This window comes from Chamaea fasciata, unplaced genomic scaffold (assembly GCF_029207755.1).
Source record: "Chamaea fasciata isolate MVZ Bird 193981 ecotype frontalis unplaced genomic scaffold, bChaFas1.0.hap1 SCAF_8, whole genome shotgun sequence".
NCBI classification, from domain to species: domain Eukaryota; kingdom Metazoa; phylum Chordata; class Aves; order Passeriformes; family Sylviidae; genus Chamaea; species Chamaea fasciata.
In genome coordinates this window covers 14,055,021-14,071,120 of record NW_027094093.1, presented here as the reverse complement: position 1 = coordinate 14,071,120, position 16,100 = coordinate 14,055,021, and the positions used below count along the sequence as shown (strand labels likewise).

At 44.4% G+C, this 16,100-nt stretch overlaps 1 protein-coding gene across 2 annotated transcripts in view; it reads left to right on the top strand.

Moving 5' to 3' along the window:
• The first annotated feature begins 10,787 nt into the window (after positions 1–10,787).
• PARD3B (par-3 family cell polarity regulator beta) overlaps positions 10,788–16,100 on the top strand; it is a 393,257-nt gene continuing 387,944 nt past the window's right edge. The window contains exon 1 of one of the 2 annotated variants that reach the window (XM_066189749.1): positions 10,788–10,945. In XM_066189749.1, coding sequence (XP_066045846.1) covers positions 10,826–10,945 — 120 coding nt within the window. In that variant the 5' untranslated portion in view covers positions 10,788–10,825. The remainder of the gene's footprint in view (positions 10,946–16,100) is intronic. The other variant, XM_066189748.1, reaches the window with a different exon arrangement.

The following is a 16,100-nucleotide window of genomic DNA, read 5'->3' as shown; positions in this document are numbered from 1 at the left end:
GCTAATGAGGAAATACACAGTACTGTTGTGCAGCCATCTGTGAAGGATTCATTCCTTCTGTCTAGATCAAAATAACATTCTTCTTGGCATTGCCAGGAGTCTGGGTTGCAGGTTTAAATCAAGCCCTGTGCATTGCACTCCTGTTAAGCACAGTGTAGCCCCTGGTGATGGTACACTACATGGTGTCCCTCCACTCCTCATATCTTCCATAAAGCATGGTAATGGCTGTTCAGGGATGAGGCTGGTTTGATTGGCCTCTTCAGCCTAGTCTGTACTAGCTGCCACCTCGTCCTGAAGGGCTTGGGACAGCAGAGGTGGGGTTAGGGTGGATATAACCAAGGAGAGGCTGCGTGTGGACTCTTGAGGAGAGTTTGTCCTGCCTGCTTGCCTCTGTGCTCTCAGGGTGCAGTCAGGGCTGGGCTCCCAGTGGGCACCAGTGGCAGTAGAAGGTGCAGCAGTAGGTGGGAGGCAGAGAAAACCTAAGGGCACAGCTCCAGGCACACTGAGAGGAGCTGGAAAATCTCCTCCTGTTTGCCACACAGACAAGTTTGGGCAGCCTGAGTTTCTTGCTATAGCTGGTAGAAAGCTGAGGAATCCCTCAGGAGGTAGAGCGTTATAAAATGATGGAGGGCTTTACAAAGGCTGGCGAGCTGTAACCAGAAGGCATACATTAATGAGAGAGAAGTCGAATTCTCATCTATTCCACCTGTGAATCCCTACTGAAGTCATTGTGGGAAGTCCTAAATGGCAGGAATATCTGAAAACTACTTGCAGTTTAATTATTGTCAAAAACCTCTAAGAAGAGTTTGAGTGGCTGAGGAGTTATGCAGCCTGAATATATATCACCACAGCAAAATCCCATTAGATGCAGACGAAACTACAAGACAGCGATAGCCGGACTGCAGAATAAAGTCCTATTCAAAGACTGATGTAATGTATTTTTTCACTGCAGGGCAGGAGTGAAACTTCGAGTTATTTTGGAAAGAGAGAAAGAAACTTTGGCCCTCAGGGCTGCAGTAGGAAAAATAGTTTAAAAAAAAGATCATTAAAGAAAAATCCCTCCTGAAGACTTTGATGTCTATTGATGCAAGGTGCTATTTGTTCTCCTACTGAAGACAGATCTGAAAGACTCTGCAATTACTAATAAATCACTTGCAATATTGAGCAATTACCAACAATGCAATCATAAAACGGTGCAATAACTAAATAATTATATGCTTGTTAGGAGAATATGTTATTTGGCTTCTTGGAAAGAAAGGGGAAGGAGGTGAGAATACAAAAGACAGGATATTGAATTCCACACAAATAGCAACAAAATACATTTTGCAGCCAGAATGCTGAGTAGTTGTAAATCCGCAGGGCTGAATCCTAACCCTAGAGAAAGTAAGAGCAAGTTTAACTATTGACAGGATTTTTTTTTTTAATAGGAAGATTAGTCTGTCATCCAAAATACTGAGTATGATGGCTGGAAAAGCTTTCTTCTGTCTACAGACCGTTTGTTCTACACAAACCCAGTCCTGAGAGTACCAACTGTCTCAGTAGTATTTGCTTTATTACTGTTAATAGGCTGCTACCTCCACTGGGGCCCCAGGAGGAGAGCAGTGCACTGCAGTCACAAAGGCATGTCCGTGCTGGTTACCAAGGCCCAGCTGGAGCCGCAGGAAGCAGATTCACATGCTCCAGAGGCAGCTCAAACCCCTGCTGATGCATAGAGGCCACTCTTTCCTTACCTGGTAATGGAGGGTTTGGGAGTGCTCGGGTTGTAGGTGTGCTGCACTGGAGTGAAAACCCCAGGGGATGGGGAGAAAAATGGTGACTGGGAAGCTCAGGTTTCATCAGCAGAAACTAATTATGATGGGAGAGAGAGACATCATTGCTGTTGTTTAGATTTTCCCCTCAATGAATCTGTGATTATTCCAGAAACAGCTGGAGAAAACATCTGCATAAATGAATTGCTTCTTGGAAGGAAAGGTGTGTATCAGTTACCATAAGCCAGGCTGATACGCTGTTGGCTCGGCTCACTGGTGTTCAGCTGTTGTCTTAGGTGTGAAAGCTGGAATACAACGGAAAAGAACGAAGATTTTGAAATGCTTTTGGGAAATACTGCGAAGTGCTGTAGAAGCAGAAAGCACACAATGTACTGTATACATTAAAGAAAAATATCTGTTGTTGGAGAGATCAAGAAATCATAGCTGAAGGATTTTGGATGTGTTCAAGGATTAGGGACCATCTGGAAAAAGGATCATGCGAGGGACTGTCTGTGGTAAAACATTAAAGGAAAGGCAGGCTGCTGTGCATGCCTGACCCAGATAGTTTTGTAGGCACAGTCTACATAAGAAGAGCACAATTTATGGAGCAGGCTGGAGACTGATACTCCTGTACAGAACAATGTCATTCTTGGAATATCAAGCAATCCTTTTCAAAAGCGGTGGCAAACTACAAGAGGAAGGCAAAGAGAAGTAGGCTGTGAGTAGTAGGAGAGCCCAGACTCCAGTAGCCAAGGGCTATGCTCCCTTCCTCCTCTTGAACAAAGGAAAGGAGGGAGGGCTCTGCTCTAATCCTCCTTCTGGCATGCATTTTAAATAAATCCTCTGTGGTCAGGGGAGGAGAACAGACACTTATACACCCTCCTCCTTCTGCAGCTGAAGGTAATGCAGCTGGCAACAGGCACAGCATCTCTTTCCACTGAGTCCTCTCTCCTCCCTGCCATGTTGCTAGAGAGAGTGATTTGTGATCTCAGAGACCAAAATTTCCGCTCTCTTTGAGATCCCTCAGGGCTGATCTGGCCTGGGAGCCCGCAGGTTTTCCATATTTAGAGCAAATCTTTCAGCTTTGGGGAATGAATGGGTAAAAACTTCTAGCATCTGTAGCTCATATGACTGGACTGTATAAAAAAGCCTGAAAGGAAGAAAGGGAAAAGGCAAGAAAGTAAACAGAAAACTGGGAATTGATGAGAATCTTTTTAAAACCTGTGCCTTTAGTTGTGATGTAAATGGTCTTCTCATGGATTTTGTGCTGAAATAGACATTTAAAAATCACATATATTAATTAAAATTATAGATACTGGCCAGATTATGACACATATAGATGTTTCCATTAGCAGTCACAAACAATGGCTGAAAAAAAATTTAAAAAAGAAAGCAAAACAAAAAAACAACTAATGAAACCCAATGGAAAATAAATGAGTGTTAAAAGCTAGAAGTAAACAGAATCTAGAAATTACATGCTATTAAATAGAAGCCAGTGGTGGCCCTTGAAAGCTCACTTTTTTCTCTTGGATAACCAAAGGCCATATTGTGCCTTTAGGCACATCTTTGAGTAAGGAGAGATGAATAAATTGCATTGCTACAGGAGTAGCCTTAGGGTAGGAAGAACAGAGAGCTGGTGTAACACTCCCTTGCTCAGATCAGTAAGCAAATGCAGCTCTGCTGTGCAGCAGTTCCAAGCCACCCTGGAAGGGCGACAGTGTCCGTGTCAGGGGAGAAAATCATCACTATAAAGCTGTCACGGGACATGACAGCATCCCATGGACACAGGCTCTAAAACACATATTAAACACAAGATGTTCTGTATCAGAACTAATTTGACAGACCCCAGGATATTAACCTAAATCTCCTTGATCAGTGCTGTAGTAAAGGGCCGAACCTTTGTTTTCTTCTCTAGCTCAAGAGGAGAATTCCTCATGTGCAACTGTTAAAGATTTTTGTCCACAAACCCCTGTGAGGAAAAAGTTAAGCCTAAGTGATTTTCAGGGCAGCCTATGTGCTCCTGCATAACCTCAACTTACCCTGTTTGTGCATTGAGCTACCTGGAGATGAGCAATATTGTCATGGACAGGTGGCTCAGACCAAATCCCAGGTGACAGTACACAGCTGATATTATCACCGAGTTAATAAACCTCTACTTTGTAGTTAAGGTGACTGTGGAGAATTAGGGAGAGTCCAGAGCTGGGCATGTTCCCTACCATTTCACTGGCAGATAAAATTCCCTATCACAGAACATGTTTTCCACAAAGTGCTGTGTCTTTCCGTGCTGTTGCAGAGCAGAAGAGAACTTTGGTCCTTCTTGGATGTCCTGGAGAAACATCTTGTTGATCGTGGGCAAGAAACATCACAGAGCAAGAATGAAACTCTGATGCAGTGATGAATGGGACCTTAGTGTTTGTTGGTCCTGAACCACAAAATCACACTTCATGCCAAATGAGGTGGAGATTGGAGCGAAGCAGAATTTAGGTGTCAAAGTGAAAACAGTGAGTAGGATTCTATTGAGATATGTGAACACAAATACAAAAGAAATCTAGGATTATATCCACCTATGCTTTTAAGTTAGCTTCAAAAGTCTTTTCTTTCTCTACATATATATGTCCTAGAGATTGTATCACTAAGGTGTTTACATAACTTTGTGGCTGAGGACCATTTTGAAGAAGTCTTTAAACACGTAGCTTTTATACATAAATCTCCCCTAGGGCTTTATTAAGATTTCCCTTCCCCTCTGGATTTCTCTGAACATACCTTTGTTTTTTTTCAGGGACTAATTTCTACACCTGCCAAACTTTTAAGAATGTTAATATCCTTTGGACCTATTTAGGCAGAGCCATCTCCTGCCCACACTGTAAACAGAGCTTGTTATCAACAGCTCTCATGCTTAATTAACTGTAAACAAATCATTATCCGATGAGCAAAACATTCCTTTCCACACTGTGGGGTGGGGTTTGGCCCTCAGTGTACAGCTTTTGTGCACTCAGCTTTTTCTCTCGCAGGCCTGCAGCCCTGCCAGGTATCCCCGGTGCCCGTGGGAGCTGAAGGATGCCCGGATTGTTCCTGCAGGGGTTGGTGCAGCCCGGCTGCCTGCCCGGCGCAGGGGAGGGCTGGGCCAGCTCTCCCGCAGGGACCAGCGATCCCTTCTCATCTGAAGCCCGCCTGGACTAACTGAAAGTGGATTTCTCCCATCCGATTCCAGACTTTTATTTTGATATTACAGGGGGTATAGTACTGGTATATATACTGGATATTCAAGCACGCTCTTTTTTCAGATCCTCATAGAGCACAGATATTAAAAAATGTTTTTCTTGAGCTAAATCAATATATGAGCAGAAAGAAAATCCAAGGTGAACTAGGGGTGGCATCATGAATGGAAACTGAGAATCATCTTGCTTTGCAAGTCTCATAATTTCTTTATTTATTATTTCAACTTTAAATTAGGTTCAAATTAAACTTTGGCAGGAGCCTGATTTTATATAGATTGTAAACAGATTTTTTTATATTGTATTTTAAAAAATTCTACCACAGTTTCCAAGAATATTTGTTAGTTCACTTTCCCTTTATTCACCAACATTGTACCACTGAGACTTGGCAGTGAAAGTGGTTTTATTGATTTTCATTATCCAAGCTGGGTGAAATGCAAAATATAAACAGCAGAAATTATGACCCTTTTTGCCTTTAGTAATTGAAGGGTTTACTGGTAACAACATTCAGTAAGGAGCAAACAAACACATTTTACTGTGTTACCAGAAAAAAAAAAAAAAGAAAAATCACAAACCAGATCTCCAGGGATTATGAGATTGAGCTAAATGATAAAGTTTTCTAATTTTCTTTTCATCTGGTTCGACTTCATCTCCAAATCCATTCCAGTCTCTGAAACCCCAGAACTAAACATACCTGCAATAATAACATCTTAATGCTCTTTTAGGTCTTTTTCAAGTTTCTGAACTCAGATTGAATGTTTTCCTCTCACATGGTTTATTAATGGCAGAAAAGAGGCTGAGCCAATAGTGCTCTAGGAGCATCTTCTTTGGCAACCCTGGCTGCTGATGTCAAATAGTTAAATGCCTAATGGGTGATGGTGTAGGAAGGAGACACTACTCAGAGCCAAGAACTAAAGGTCAACACTTGTGTTGTCTTGTTAGCAGCAAAACTAGGAAAAATTCCTCTGTGTTTTTAAGCAAGTTGCTTAACCAGTCCATGTCTGCTGGCACAATGATTGCAAATCTTCACTCACAATTGCTGATTGTTCTGGGATCTTTAGATAAAGCCTCACAGATATAAAAGCAAAGTGCTGATCATCCTTATTGCAATTTCCAGTTATAGCAGAGAAAGTGTAAGAGCCATTCAACATAGGAAAATACGATTTCAGAAGTTTTAAGTTCTACTCCTCTGGCTGGCACTGCACTAATGCAGTGCCACTGTGGGAAGGAATGGTCAGTAGGGAGGGCAGGGATGTTAGTGGGGCTGCACTACTGGCACTGCATGTGCACAGCAGGAAACTGCCAGCAGTGCCAGTGTGAGCCGGGTCAGGCATGGAGCTGTGACCACGCTGCTGCCCTGTGACACATCCCAGGCCAGATGGGAGCCCTGTGCTTACACGTGGAGGGCTGACCCCTCCTAGGGATGACAATGGTGTAAAGTGAGCTTATACCTGGTCAGCACCTTCTGTGGTGTCTGTAGAGTTTCCCATTCCATGCTCAGGAGCTCAGGAACTGAGTGTACAGGTCTGACAGCCCACAGCCTGTGCGGAGAGGAGCCAGAGGGGACGTCAGAGCAGTCAGCTCTGGGACAAACTCACATGAAAAGTGCAAGGAATTAGGTAAGGCAGTCACTTGGGCAAAGAACTTATTGTGGTTGATGAAAGTGAAGGTCTTGTCCACTCCCCTTCTGCTCCCAGCTGTTGGGCCCTGCCCTTGCCCTCTAGCCTGCTCTGGGATGTGTCGGAACCTTCCCCACAAGGCCTTTGCTTGCTAGCAAAGCAGAAAACAATGTTTTCCTTTTTCCTGTGTTAGTTTTCTACCAGACTGATGCACTGAAATGGCTCATGGAGATATCCAAGAAACATCAGGTGGGAAAGGATGATGGAAAGGGAGGACGGTAAGAGTAGGAACTGTCAGTGACAATGAGATGTTAAATCTGCTCATCCCCTCTCATGAAACTGATGAATGTTATGAATATTATCTCATGGATATGTATTTGTGTCTGAAACTCATAACCAGGCTGCCTGCAAAGTACTGTAACCTGATATAAATCAAAAGAAAAAGGCTGCTGTCTTGCTGTGCCATGTTCTCCCTTGGGCCAGCATGGGCTATAAACCCCATTACAGAACTGAGTTCTGATTTATCTTGATTTTCTGGTTTCTGCAGAACTGATTTGGCTGAAAGCTAATCTGGCAAAAAAATTAATTTCCACAGCATCTCAATGCACAGACCTACAACTGTGTGTGCTGGCACATGAAAGGGAATGGATGGGAACAAACAGCTGGGGCCAGGAGGGAGCAGAAGTCCTCCTCTGGGGGGCAAAGGCAGTTTGTGCTGCTTACTGCATTAGCTGAATGATGATCTACTTCAAATGAAATATGGTTTAGATTTCTGTCACAGAAACAAGCAGGCAGGTCCTCTTAAATGCACAAAAATAAAAACAAGACCTCATTATCATTCAGTTTAAAAAGTTGCTGTATTTTACTCTGTGTAAGTTTAAATTGGACATAAGGATGAGATGTTGATGACTTGATTCTTAGAGGTCTTCTGTGCCCAACAAGAAGTGGGTTTGAAGCTTTGGGATTTGGAAGCCTTCAGCTCACAGAGGTCCATGAGGTGTTTTGTTTTGTTTTGTTTTGATTTTTCCCAGGAAAGCAGTTTTTGATCATGATTCCTGATGATCTCATTCAGGAACAAATTACTGATAAGTAAAAATTACCCTCCTCTCTCTTTTACCATATTGCAACTTATGTTGTAGCCTCTTAAGAAGTATTTTCTTTGAATTACGCAGTCCTCCCATACCTGGCTTCTTAGCTGTGCCAATATGAGACCTTTTTTTGTCACACTGTTACCTGCACTGGAGGAACTAACTTTTGGAAAAGTGCTCCCCACCCCTAAGGAAAAAAAAACATTGCCGACTCTCTGATAGAAGAAAGGGTTTCTTTTCAGAAAGTTGTGCAGACTGAAGTCCCAGGGATTGTCACAGGTAAAACCTTGATAGGTAGGTGTTAATTGTTACCAGATGGCTTCAAAGACTTTCAGACTGTTTCAGCATAAACAAATGTGTAATTTACCCAGAACACAATAATGTCTTATTAGCAATACCATGCGTAACTTTCAAAGAGACACTGGCAGACAGTAAACACACTGGTGATTCCTTTGCAACCTTTTCTCACTCCCCCTTGTTGATGTGTGATAATTAAATACAATCTCAGTTTCTATAAGATACTAAACACTCACAGTTAAAGACGACCTTTTATTTCCTTTCTTTCTGGAACAGCTATAGGTCCTTACAATCATAGACACTTTGAAACCTGCTGCTTATGCTTCAGGTGTGGTGTTGGGGAAAAAAGTGGTTTAAATTTTTTCCGACATACCAGTCGGTCTAACACAACACACTTTCTCTGTCAACAAGCTTTACCCAACTCCAGTTACTGTGCATACATATCACCTGCGCTTTTCAAAACTTGAGGAAAAAGAAAATCATACCATGTTCTTTCCTCAGTGTGTCAGACTTGCTTATAAACAGAGAGAGAGAGAAAGGGAGAGAGAAAGAGAGAGAGGGAGATCTTTACATTCACAGTCAATTATTAACCTAAGTAACGAAAACCATACAACCACAGGGACCCAGGCTTCCCACCAGCACGTCACCAACTGAAGTAGAGGAGTGCCCTGAACTCCTCCTGCCTCCTGCTCCCTCTGATTCAGCTCTGGGGCTGCTGTGTGGGACTGCTCCCCCTCATCATTTCTCAGGAGCAAAGAGAGATGTGAGGAGCTCTTGCTCCCTACCCCAGGTACCCCTGTTGCTCCCTCCTCACAAACCCAGTTTACAGAACTGGCTAGGAGTTATACCAAGGCTTCCTCTTTTCTCCTTAATTATTTTCCACGTGAGTTACTTTTGTAGCCTATCTGACTTGCTGGTCCTTCCAGCAGTTGGCAGGAATGCCCATTTAGCATGATGAATGCTTTACAGTGGTGCTGACCCACAAGAAACCATTGAGCTCTGCTCTGCTATTGGGAGCCAGCAGTGAGCTGGACTGGGGCTGAGCTGGCAGAGACACAGTGGTGTGTCTTGAAACGGCCACATGGGCTGACTCCAGGGAACCTTTCAGCTGCCCTCAGCACCATCCTAGCTGCTCTGGAGGTGTTACTGGCCTACAAGCTGTGCTACCTTACCCACAGTGTATCCTGAAGAAACAGAAAATTCCTGTTTCTTTGTATTGCTTCTTTGCTCCTGGAGGGAAAAAGAAAGTAATTTTTCTATGGTTCAAAGCATAAGGGACACACGTTTGTTCACTTGCACATGCAAACACACGTACACACCCAGGGAAAGCAGTTCCATATATGGCTTAATAGATTATTTCCCCGTGTTTTGCTCTGAAACGCTGTGGGCTGGTGGCAGACACTTCTGGGTTTGAGGAGGCAAGGAGGAATTATTTACCACTTGCATCAGTCTCACACACCACTTGTGCCTGTTCCTAAGGAACCAGGATGAACTTTCCGCTCGCTGGAGTTTATGTGGCTCTGTCCCCATCTCATCCCAAAACTTCTCTATTCACTTCAACCTCCAGTTTACGCTGTTCTGGCCCACTTCCACTACATCATCTCTGGTACTGTCATTTGGTTACGTCACACAGCACAGGGCTTGGACTGCCTATTTGAATGCTAATGTGAACTGGTGGGGCAATTCTACCGCAGTAATAGTCCCCTTGTGCTGTGTGATGTCATGCTGTGGTTTAGAGGTATTTTTATACTGCCTTTGCTTTGTGGTGATTTTCAGTAATACACATCTCTGTGGGTAGATTGATCTGTTACGATTGTGATGGTGTAGAGTATTTGTGCTATGTAGCATGTGGTCTAGTGGTTAGGTAAGATGCAGGGAGCACTGCTTGGTTACCAAGTAGCACAGAAAAGCGTACTTTGCAGAATAGCAGGTGTTTGGGGAGCGCTGCAGACCCTCACATCCCATTATGCAGGTTGTGTTGTGCCACATTTTAAACGGTATGGGCTGTCACTGTATTGGGGTGATGGGTTTCTCCGTGTGTTGCTGTATCTTCTAGAGCAGATGTGGTGCTTGCGAGTGCCTGAAGGTCGCTGCGTGGCGTGGCAAGGTGCGTGTGAGGTCTCGTGTCAGTCTCTGAAGGTCGGGGTGGGCAGCTGTGTGCAGGTGTTTCACAGCTTCGTGGGGCAAGGGCTGTGCTGCGGCCCTGGTCGTTGCACCACGGAGCAGGCTGGGCACAGTTTGTCTCTTAGGTGTGTTTTACGTGCCACAGGGCCTGCTGGATGCGTGAGGGATGGATGCTCTGTGCCTACCGCGGTGCAGCCCAGCGCCGCGCTGGCGGGAGGGCTGCTGGGCCAGCCGGGCACGCAACTCTCCGTGCCCCGCAGAGCCCCGCGCTCCAGCGTCAGCATTCCACGCCGGTGGCCGCCGGCGCGGACCGGGCTGGGTGTTGCGGCGTAGCTGGACCCCGGCTGCCCGCTCCGCACGGCGCGGCGTGCGGGGGACACCCGTCCTCCGGCCGCAGGGCAAGGGCACCTCCGCCCGGGGCGCCGACCCGCGGCTCCTTTAAGCCCGGCCCGGCGCTCCGTGCCCCGGGCGAGCGCCGCCGCCGCCCGCGGCCGCCCCGCCCGGCCCGGCCCGGCCCGCGCCTCCCGGAGCGGCGCGCGGGGCGGGGCGGGCACGGCGGAAGGAGAGGCCGCGGCCGGGCCTCGCTGCCGGCGCTGCCCGCGCTCCGAGGCGCAGCCCCGCGGGAGCACCTGCCGCCCGCCCCCGTGGGGCCGCCGAGCCGCACCTGCCGGCGCCGCCGGGCCGGGCCGGGCGCCGTTCGCGGGCGGGCAGGGCGGGCATGGCGGCGCGCTGAGATGAAAGTGACCGTGTGCTTCGGACGGACCGGCATCGTGGTGCCCTGCAAGGACGGGCAGCTCCGCGTGCGGGACCTGACCCAGCAGGCGCTGCAGCGCTACCGCAAGGCCCAGGAGAAGGTGAGCGGCGGCCGGGCCGTGCGCGGGGCCGGCCCGGGGTGAGGGGCGGCGGGGGGAAGGCCCGGGGCCGGCGCGGGGGGCGGCCGGGCCGGCGGGGCACGGCGGGGCACGGAGGGGCACGGAGGGGCGGGTGGGCAGCCGGGCCCTGCGGCCGCGGGCGCCACGGGCACGTCCCCTGCCCGAGTGCCCCTGCCAGGTACTTTGTGCGCGCTGCTGATGCCGGCGGGCGGGGAGCGGGTCCCGCTCAGCTGCCCGGCCGGCATGGCTGTTACTGCTGTGCGTGTTGACTAACAAACTTGAAACTGACTAGAGTGTAACAATAAGTGAATTTCATTCAAGCTTGTGTTTTCTGGCATCATCTGCTCGGTGAGGTTCTATCTGCATGGGAAGGTGATTTCCTTTACATGAAAGGAGCTCTAAGTTTTTCTTTGGCTGTACCTAATTGAGCATAAAAATATTTTTTTCTTTTTTTTCTCCAAGAGACAGGTGCTGAAGGCTAATGGGGTACTGTTCATTATTGATGAAAGGCCTAGTGTTGCAAATACTGCTTTGTGAAAGAGATTCCAGTTACAAGCCCTGAATTAGGGGCTTGCAGGATTGTTCATCTTCCTAAAACATCTGAGTGAAAAGTGCAGCCAACATCTTACGGGCTCTGTTTTGTGGCATGTGCTAGTTTCTTATGGGCCCAGTCAACTGTTTGATATCCTGAACGCAAAACTGGAAGTAAATTCTTGTTCTTGCAGATTTAGTTAGAGAAAAACTTGTTCTGATACGTTAAATACATCATGAACAGCTGAGACTGGTCCAGTAGAGATTTCTGTGGTCTCCATGTTGGTCTTTCTGAGCAAGTGTCATGCTTCAAGCTGTGTTAAGACACATAGAGCTTGACAAATATTTTGGGTTGAAAGTCTTTCTTCCTAATGATGCTGTCTGTGTGTAATAACAACAAAATGTTTATAGACTTCTTGGTGTTGTTAGAATCAGCAGTCAGTGGGATCTTTTGCACTAAAGTATAGTTCAGAGTACTAAAATACGCTTTCAGATGGGCTTTATCAGGAACAGAATTACTTTCAGCTGTGTTGAATTAAGAAATTTACAAATTGATTTCAGCTTTTGATTTGTGCTTGTGATGACATTGGAATTAGTTTCATGTTGATGGCTTAAAGGTGGCCTACAAAGCCCTGGTATAAGTATTTCAAATCCCTTTCCTCCTCTTTATTTACGTTTTTTTTTTATTCCTTTAGAAAGGAGTAGAAGGGTGCCTGCCTTTCTAAGTGAAGCCCTGACTGTTCTAGAAGGCTCAAGAAGCAATTATAGGATAGAAATTCCAACAGTGTGAGAAAGTTTCGGATAAATGCCAGACACTTAAGGTGTACTACAGTTCTCATGAATTTGTAGCCAATTTGCTATTAAAGTAGTATCTAAAGAATTTTTTTTATGCCTAGTAGTCATCTCCTGTGTTCTCCTATGCCCTTCAGTGTGAGGTCAAAATCATCAGCCTTCTTTATAGGACAGCCAGAGGCCAGAGTCCATGTTTCTGATCTTGTAGTCCATGTTTCTGACCTTGTATTTCTTCCTTTGCAAATAAGCTAGTGTTTGTTGTTTTTTGTTTGGTTTTTTTTTTTTTTTTGGGGGGGGGGGTGTTTGTTTTGGGTTTTTTGTTTTGGTTTTTTTTTGTCTTATTTCCTTATAGAAATGTTGAGTTCCTTATTCTTCATCATAGTTGGACAAAGTGGGTACGGTCCAGTTTGTTCAAAAATTGCTGATCACTTTGAGTAATGGAGCTTCAGAGCTAGAGATTATACAAGGATGTGTAAAGAGGTGGAGTGGGAGAGCAGCATAAGGACTTGAAAAGCCAAATAGGTTTTCATTCAAGTCGCTAAAAAAAAGTTTTATGCCTTGTGCATCCTCTTTCCCTCCCCCGTTCACTGGAAATGTAAACATGTCTGTTGTATTGCTTTGATTAGCTGGCTTCCAATCTACAAGGTTTGCAGTGCAACTGGCCAAAAAGATAAATTTCTTCTTATCTTGACAAGCATCATTCAGCATTAGATTGCTTTCCTGGGGGAAAATTTGGGGTTGGTAATATAGATCATACAGATGTCTCAAACAATTAATTTTATTACCTTTTGGAGCATTTTTGTCTGATGTAACATGATGGATTGGGTGTTTTGCCACTTTCCTTCTCTTTGCTCTTTCTAAAATTAACTTTCTTAAAAAATTTCATGATAATTAGCAGCAAAAATGTGCTGTGAGGTGTGCACATAAACAGGTTTGTGCTGAAGATAACTGGATATTTGTTTTTTCTTTTAAAAATATTTAGAATGTTTGGAATACTTTGTGACAGAATGCTGCTCTTTCTGTTGGCATGTTAAGTGTTCTTTTTCTAAGTTTGTTTTTTTTTTTAAGTGTTAGAATCTTTTAAAAGAGCGAAGTGGAAAATGTTGTTTTTAAAGTGCCTGAAGAATTTGGAGAGGGAGGGAGAATTGATACAAGGAATATCTTACATAGTTGTAGAAGGGAGAATGAAAAAGGTAGCTAGGATACAAACATTAGAAACTTTTTGTTAAGTTATGGTACTGTCAAATACCACAAAAATGTTTGAGAGGCTCTGCATTTTGGAAGTTGTTCTGGAAGTCTAGTTTTGTAGTCTTACCCTACAGTCACTTGTCTGGCAAAGGGGAAGATACAAGATTAGAGTATTAATTCATGTATATTGTAAAATATTTGAGTACACATATACAAATAAAAATTTTTGAATTGTTATAAACTTCAATAATATAATATAAACTATTTGCGCTTTTTTATACTTCTTATGAGAGGAAAGTTGATGCAGTAGATTATGAGGTCTCTCGTTTCTGTGAGACTTTTGGTAGATAGCTGAGAACTTGGTGGGCACTTGTTTTTTGTAGCCTCCTGTGTTTCCCTGACAAATTTGATTTGGATTCTTGACTGGACTGTGTTGGTAAGGTTTGGTCATGAAGGCTCAGTTGCCTCAGTTAATGAAGTTGCTTTGTTAACTATACCAAAACAATGGGCCAATTTCAGTTGAGAAATCAGACAGTAATTCTTGATGCTACTGAATTTAGTGCCTTTTAGACGTACTGTAGTAGTTCTGAACGGGCAGATCCGGTCAGATTCACTGGAGGATACAATAACTGCCTGGACTTTGCTTTGTGTTACAGTATCAACAGGAGATTTGTGTAGTCTAGGATTTTGTGATGTGGATAGTCATGGATGTTGAAGAAATTGTTTGTTGATCAGCTGCTTTGTGAGAATTGTAAATAATTTTTCAGGGAAGTCACTGTTGTCTCAGAAATTGACTTGAGCAGAATGATGTTTGTTGGAACTCTTGTGACTCAGGATCTGCTCTTGTTGCTGTTTAGTAATGTACATTAAGGCTTCCTGTTGACAGGTAGATTCAGTAGGATTAATGATTCCTTATCCCCAGTCTAGTCCCTAACTTGATATTTTGTTGCCTTGGGGAGGAGTTGTGTGTCATCTGTTACATTTGCTTGAGTAAGAACAGATGTACTGCAAAAGAGTTGAGTTGCTGTGCCTGATACTGTGTTTGCTTGTTTGCTTCTCTGTAGCTGTAAGACTCAGCCTTGGACTCAGGACAAGGTACCTTGTTGATTGTTTTCCAGTCAATTGTCAGAGGCTTTTTTTCCCCTCCCCAGGTATATGAATGAGAGGAAAAATAGAAGTTCTGGGTCAGCATGGAAGGGTTTCATGGGTTCTTGTGATATTGTCTGGATTTGCATGGTCCTGTTGAAAGCAATTCCTTAAAATGCACGTGGGGCTAAATGCACTCAAGGTAGATGCACTGTTGTCCTCACATCCCTCCCCTTGGAAATGCTGTTCTCCCACGTTTGAGGCAAGAGTTGAATTACCCGCTTTGCAGTGGAGCCCTTGGCTCAGCTGGAGATCCTTGCTTGCTGTCTCAGAGGCCTTGGACGATGTTGGTACGGAAAGAGATGTCTGCCCAGGGAAATGAGACTAGCAAAGTGAAATCCACTGTGACTTTTCTTTAAGCTGCAGTGAAACTTTTCTGAGGAAAATGTGTGAAATGTCTTGCTGCTCCAGATGTTCTTTATCTCTCTGGAGGAGCCAGAGATGGGGAAGTGGTGGTTATCATCTGTGTATTCATTTACTCGTGTTTGCATACACAGCACTTACCTGGATGGCTTGATTGAAGTGACTGCTTTGGCTGTCTGCAGTGTTATTCCTGGAAGCCAGCTGAATGGGCGGGACATGGAAGTGGTGTAGCAAAATTAATAAGCACTGCAATTTGTGGTTTAAACTTTGTCACTTTAGGCACAGTTAAATTCTTGAGTGGCTCACTCTCAACAGCCTCTGTGAGCCTCCTTTGGGAATGTGGATAGAGACAGTCAAATATTAGTTGTCTTGTCTTCCAGGGACTTGATCTCCACTATTAACAGGTGTTAGTGTGTCTTTCCATTCATGAGAACATACAGAGCCCAGCAGTTAATCCTGGAAGGGTGATGAGAATTTTGATTTGCACTCAGACTGAGCAGGAAGCAGTAAGACAGCAGGTTAATTCAAGAATGGTGTGGTTTTGATTGGAATGAGGAAAAAATAGGTGATTTGGGTTGTATTAATGATCTTTTCCAAATTACATGCATTTAAAGAGCTAATGCTGCAGGTTGATTGTTTATATAATTTTGTGAGTTCTACTAATAAAATACTTTCTTAGTTTCTTTCTGTTCCTGCTTGCTGACCACATGACAATTAGTGTTCGGGAATTAGGTGTTGCTGTTGTAAATCAGCCAGCAAACAGAAGAACTAAATGTTCTTGTAGTTACTCTAAATATATTTGGGATAGGGAGGATGATTTTTTTTTTTACTCTAGTTCTTACAAAAGATGTTTGCAAAACCAGAAGACTTTTTCAGAAGATATATGTGAAAAGTTCTGAAGAAAAGTCCTTTTTTATGACAAATTTTTCTGCTTTGGCCAAATTTTAAGTATTTAGTGCTTTATAAAGGCAGAGTAATAGAGTTGTATTTGTGTGACACTTGTGCACTTTTGTCTTGGACCTGGTCTCTAGCTTTGGTGTTTTTCCCTATCCTTGTTTGTCTTAGTTTATTTTTCTGCTCTAATAGGGGTGGGGTGAATCCATAATCTTTGCTTTAC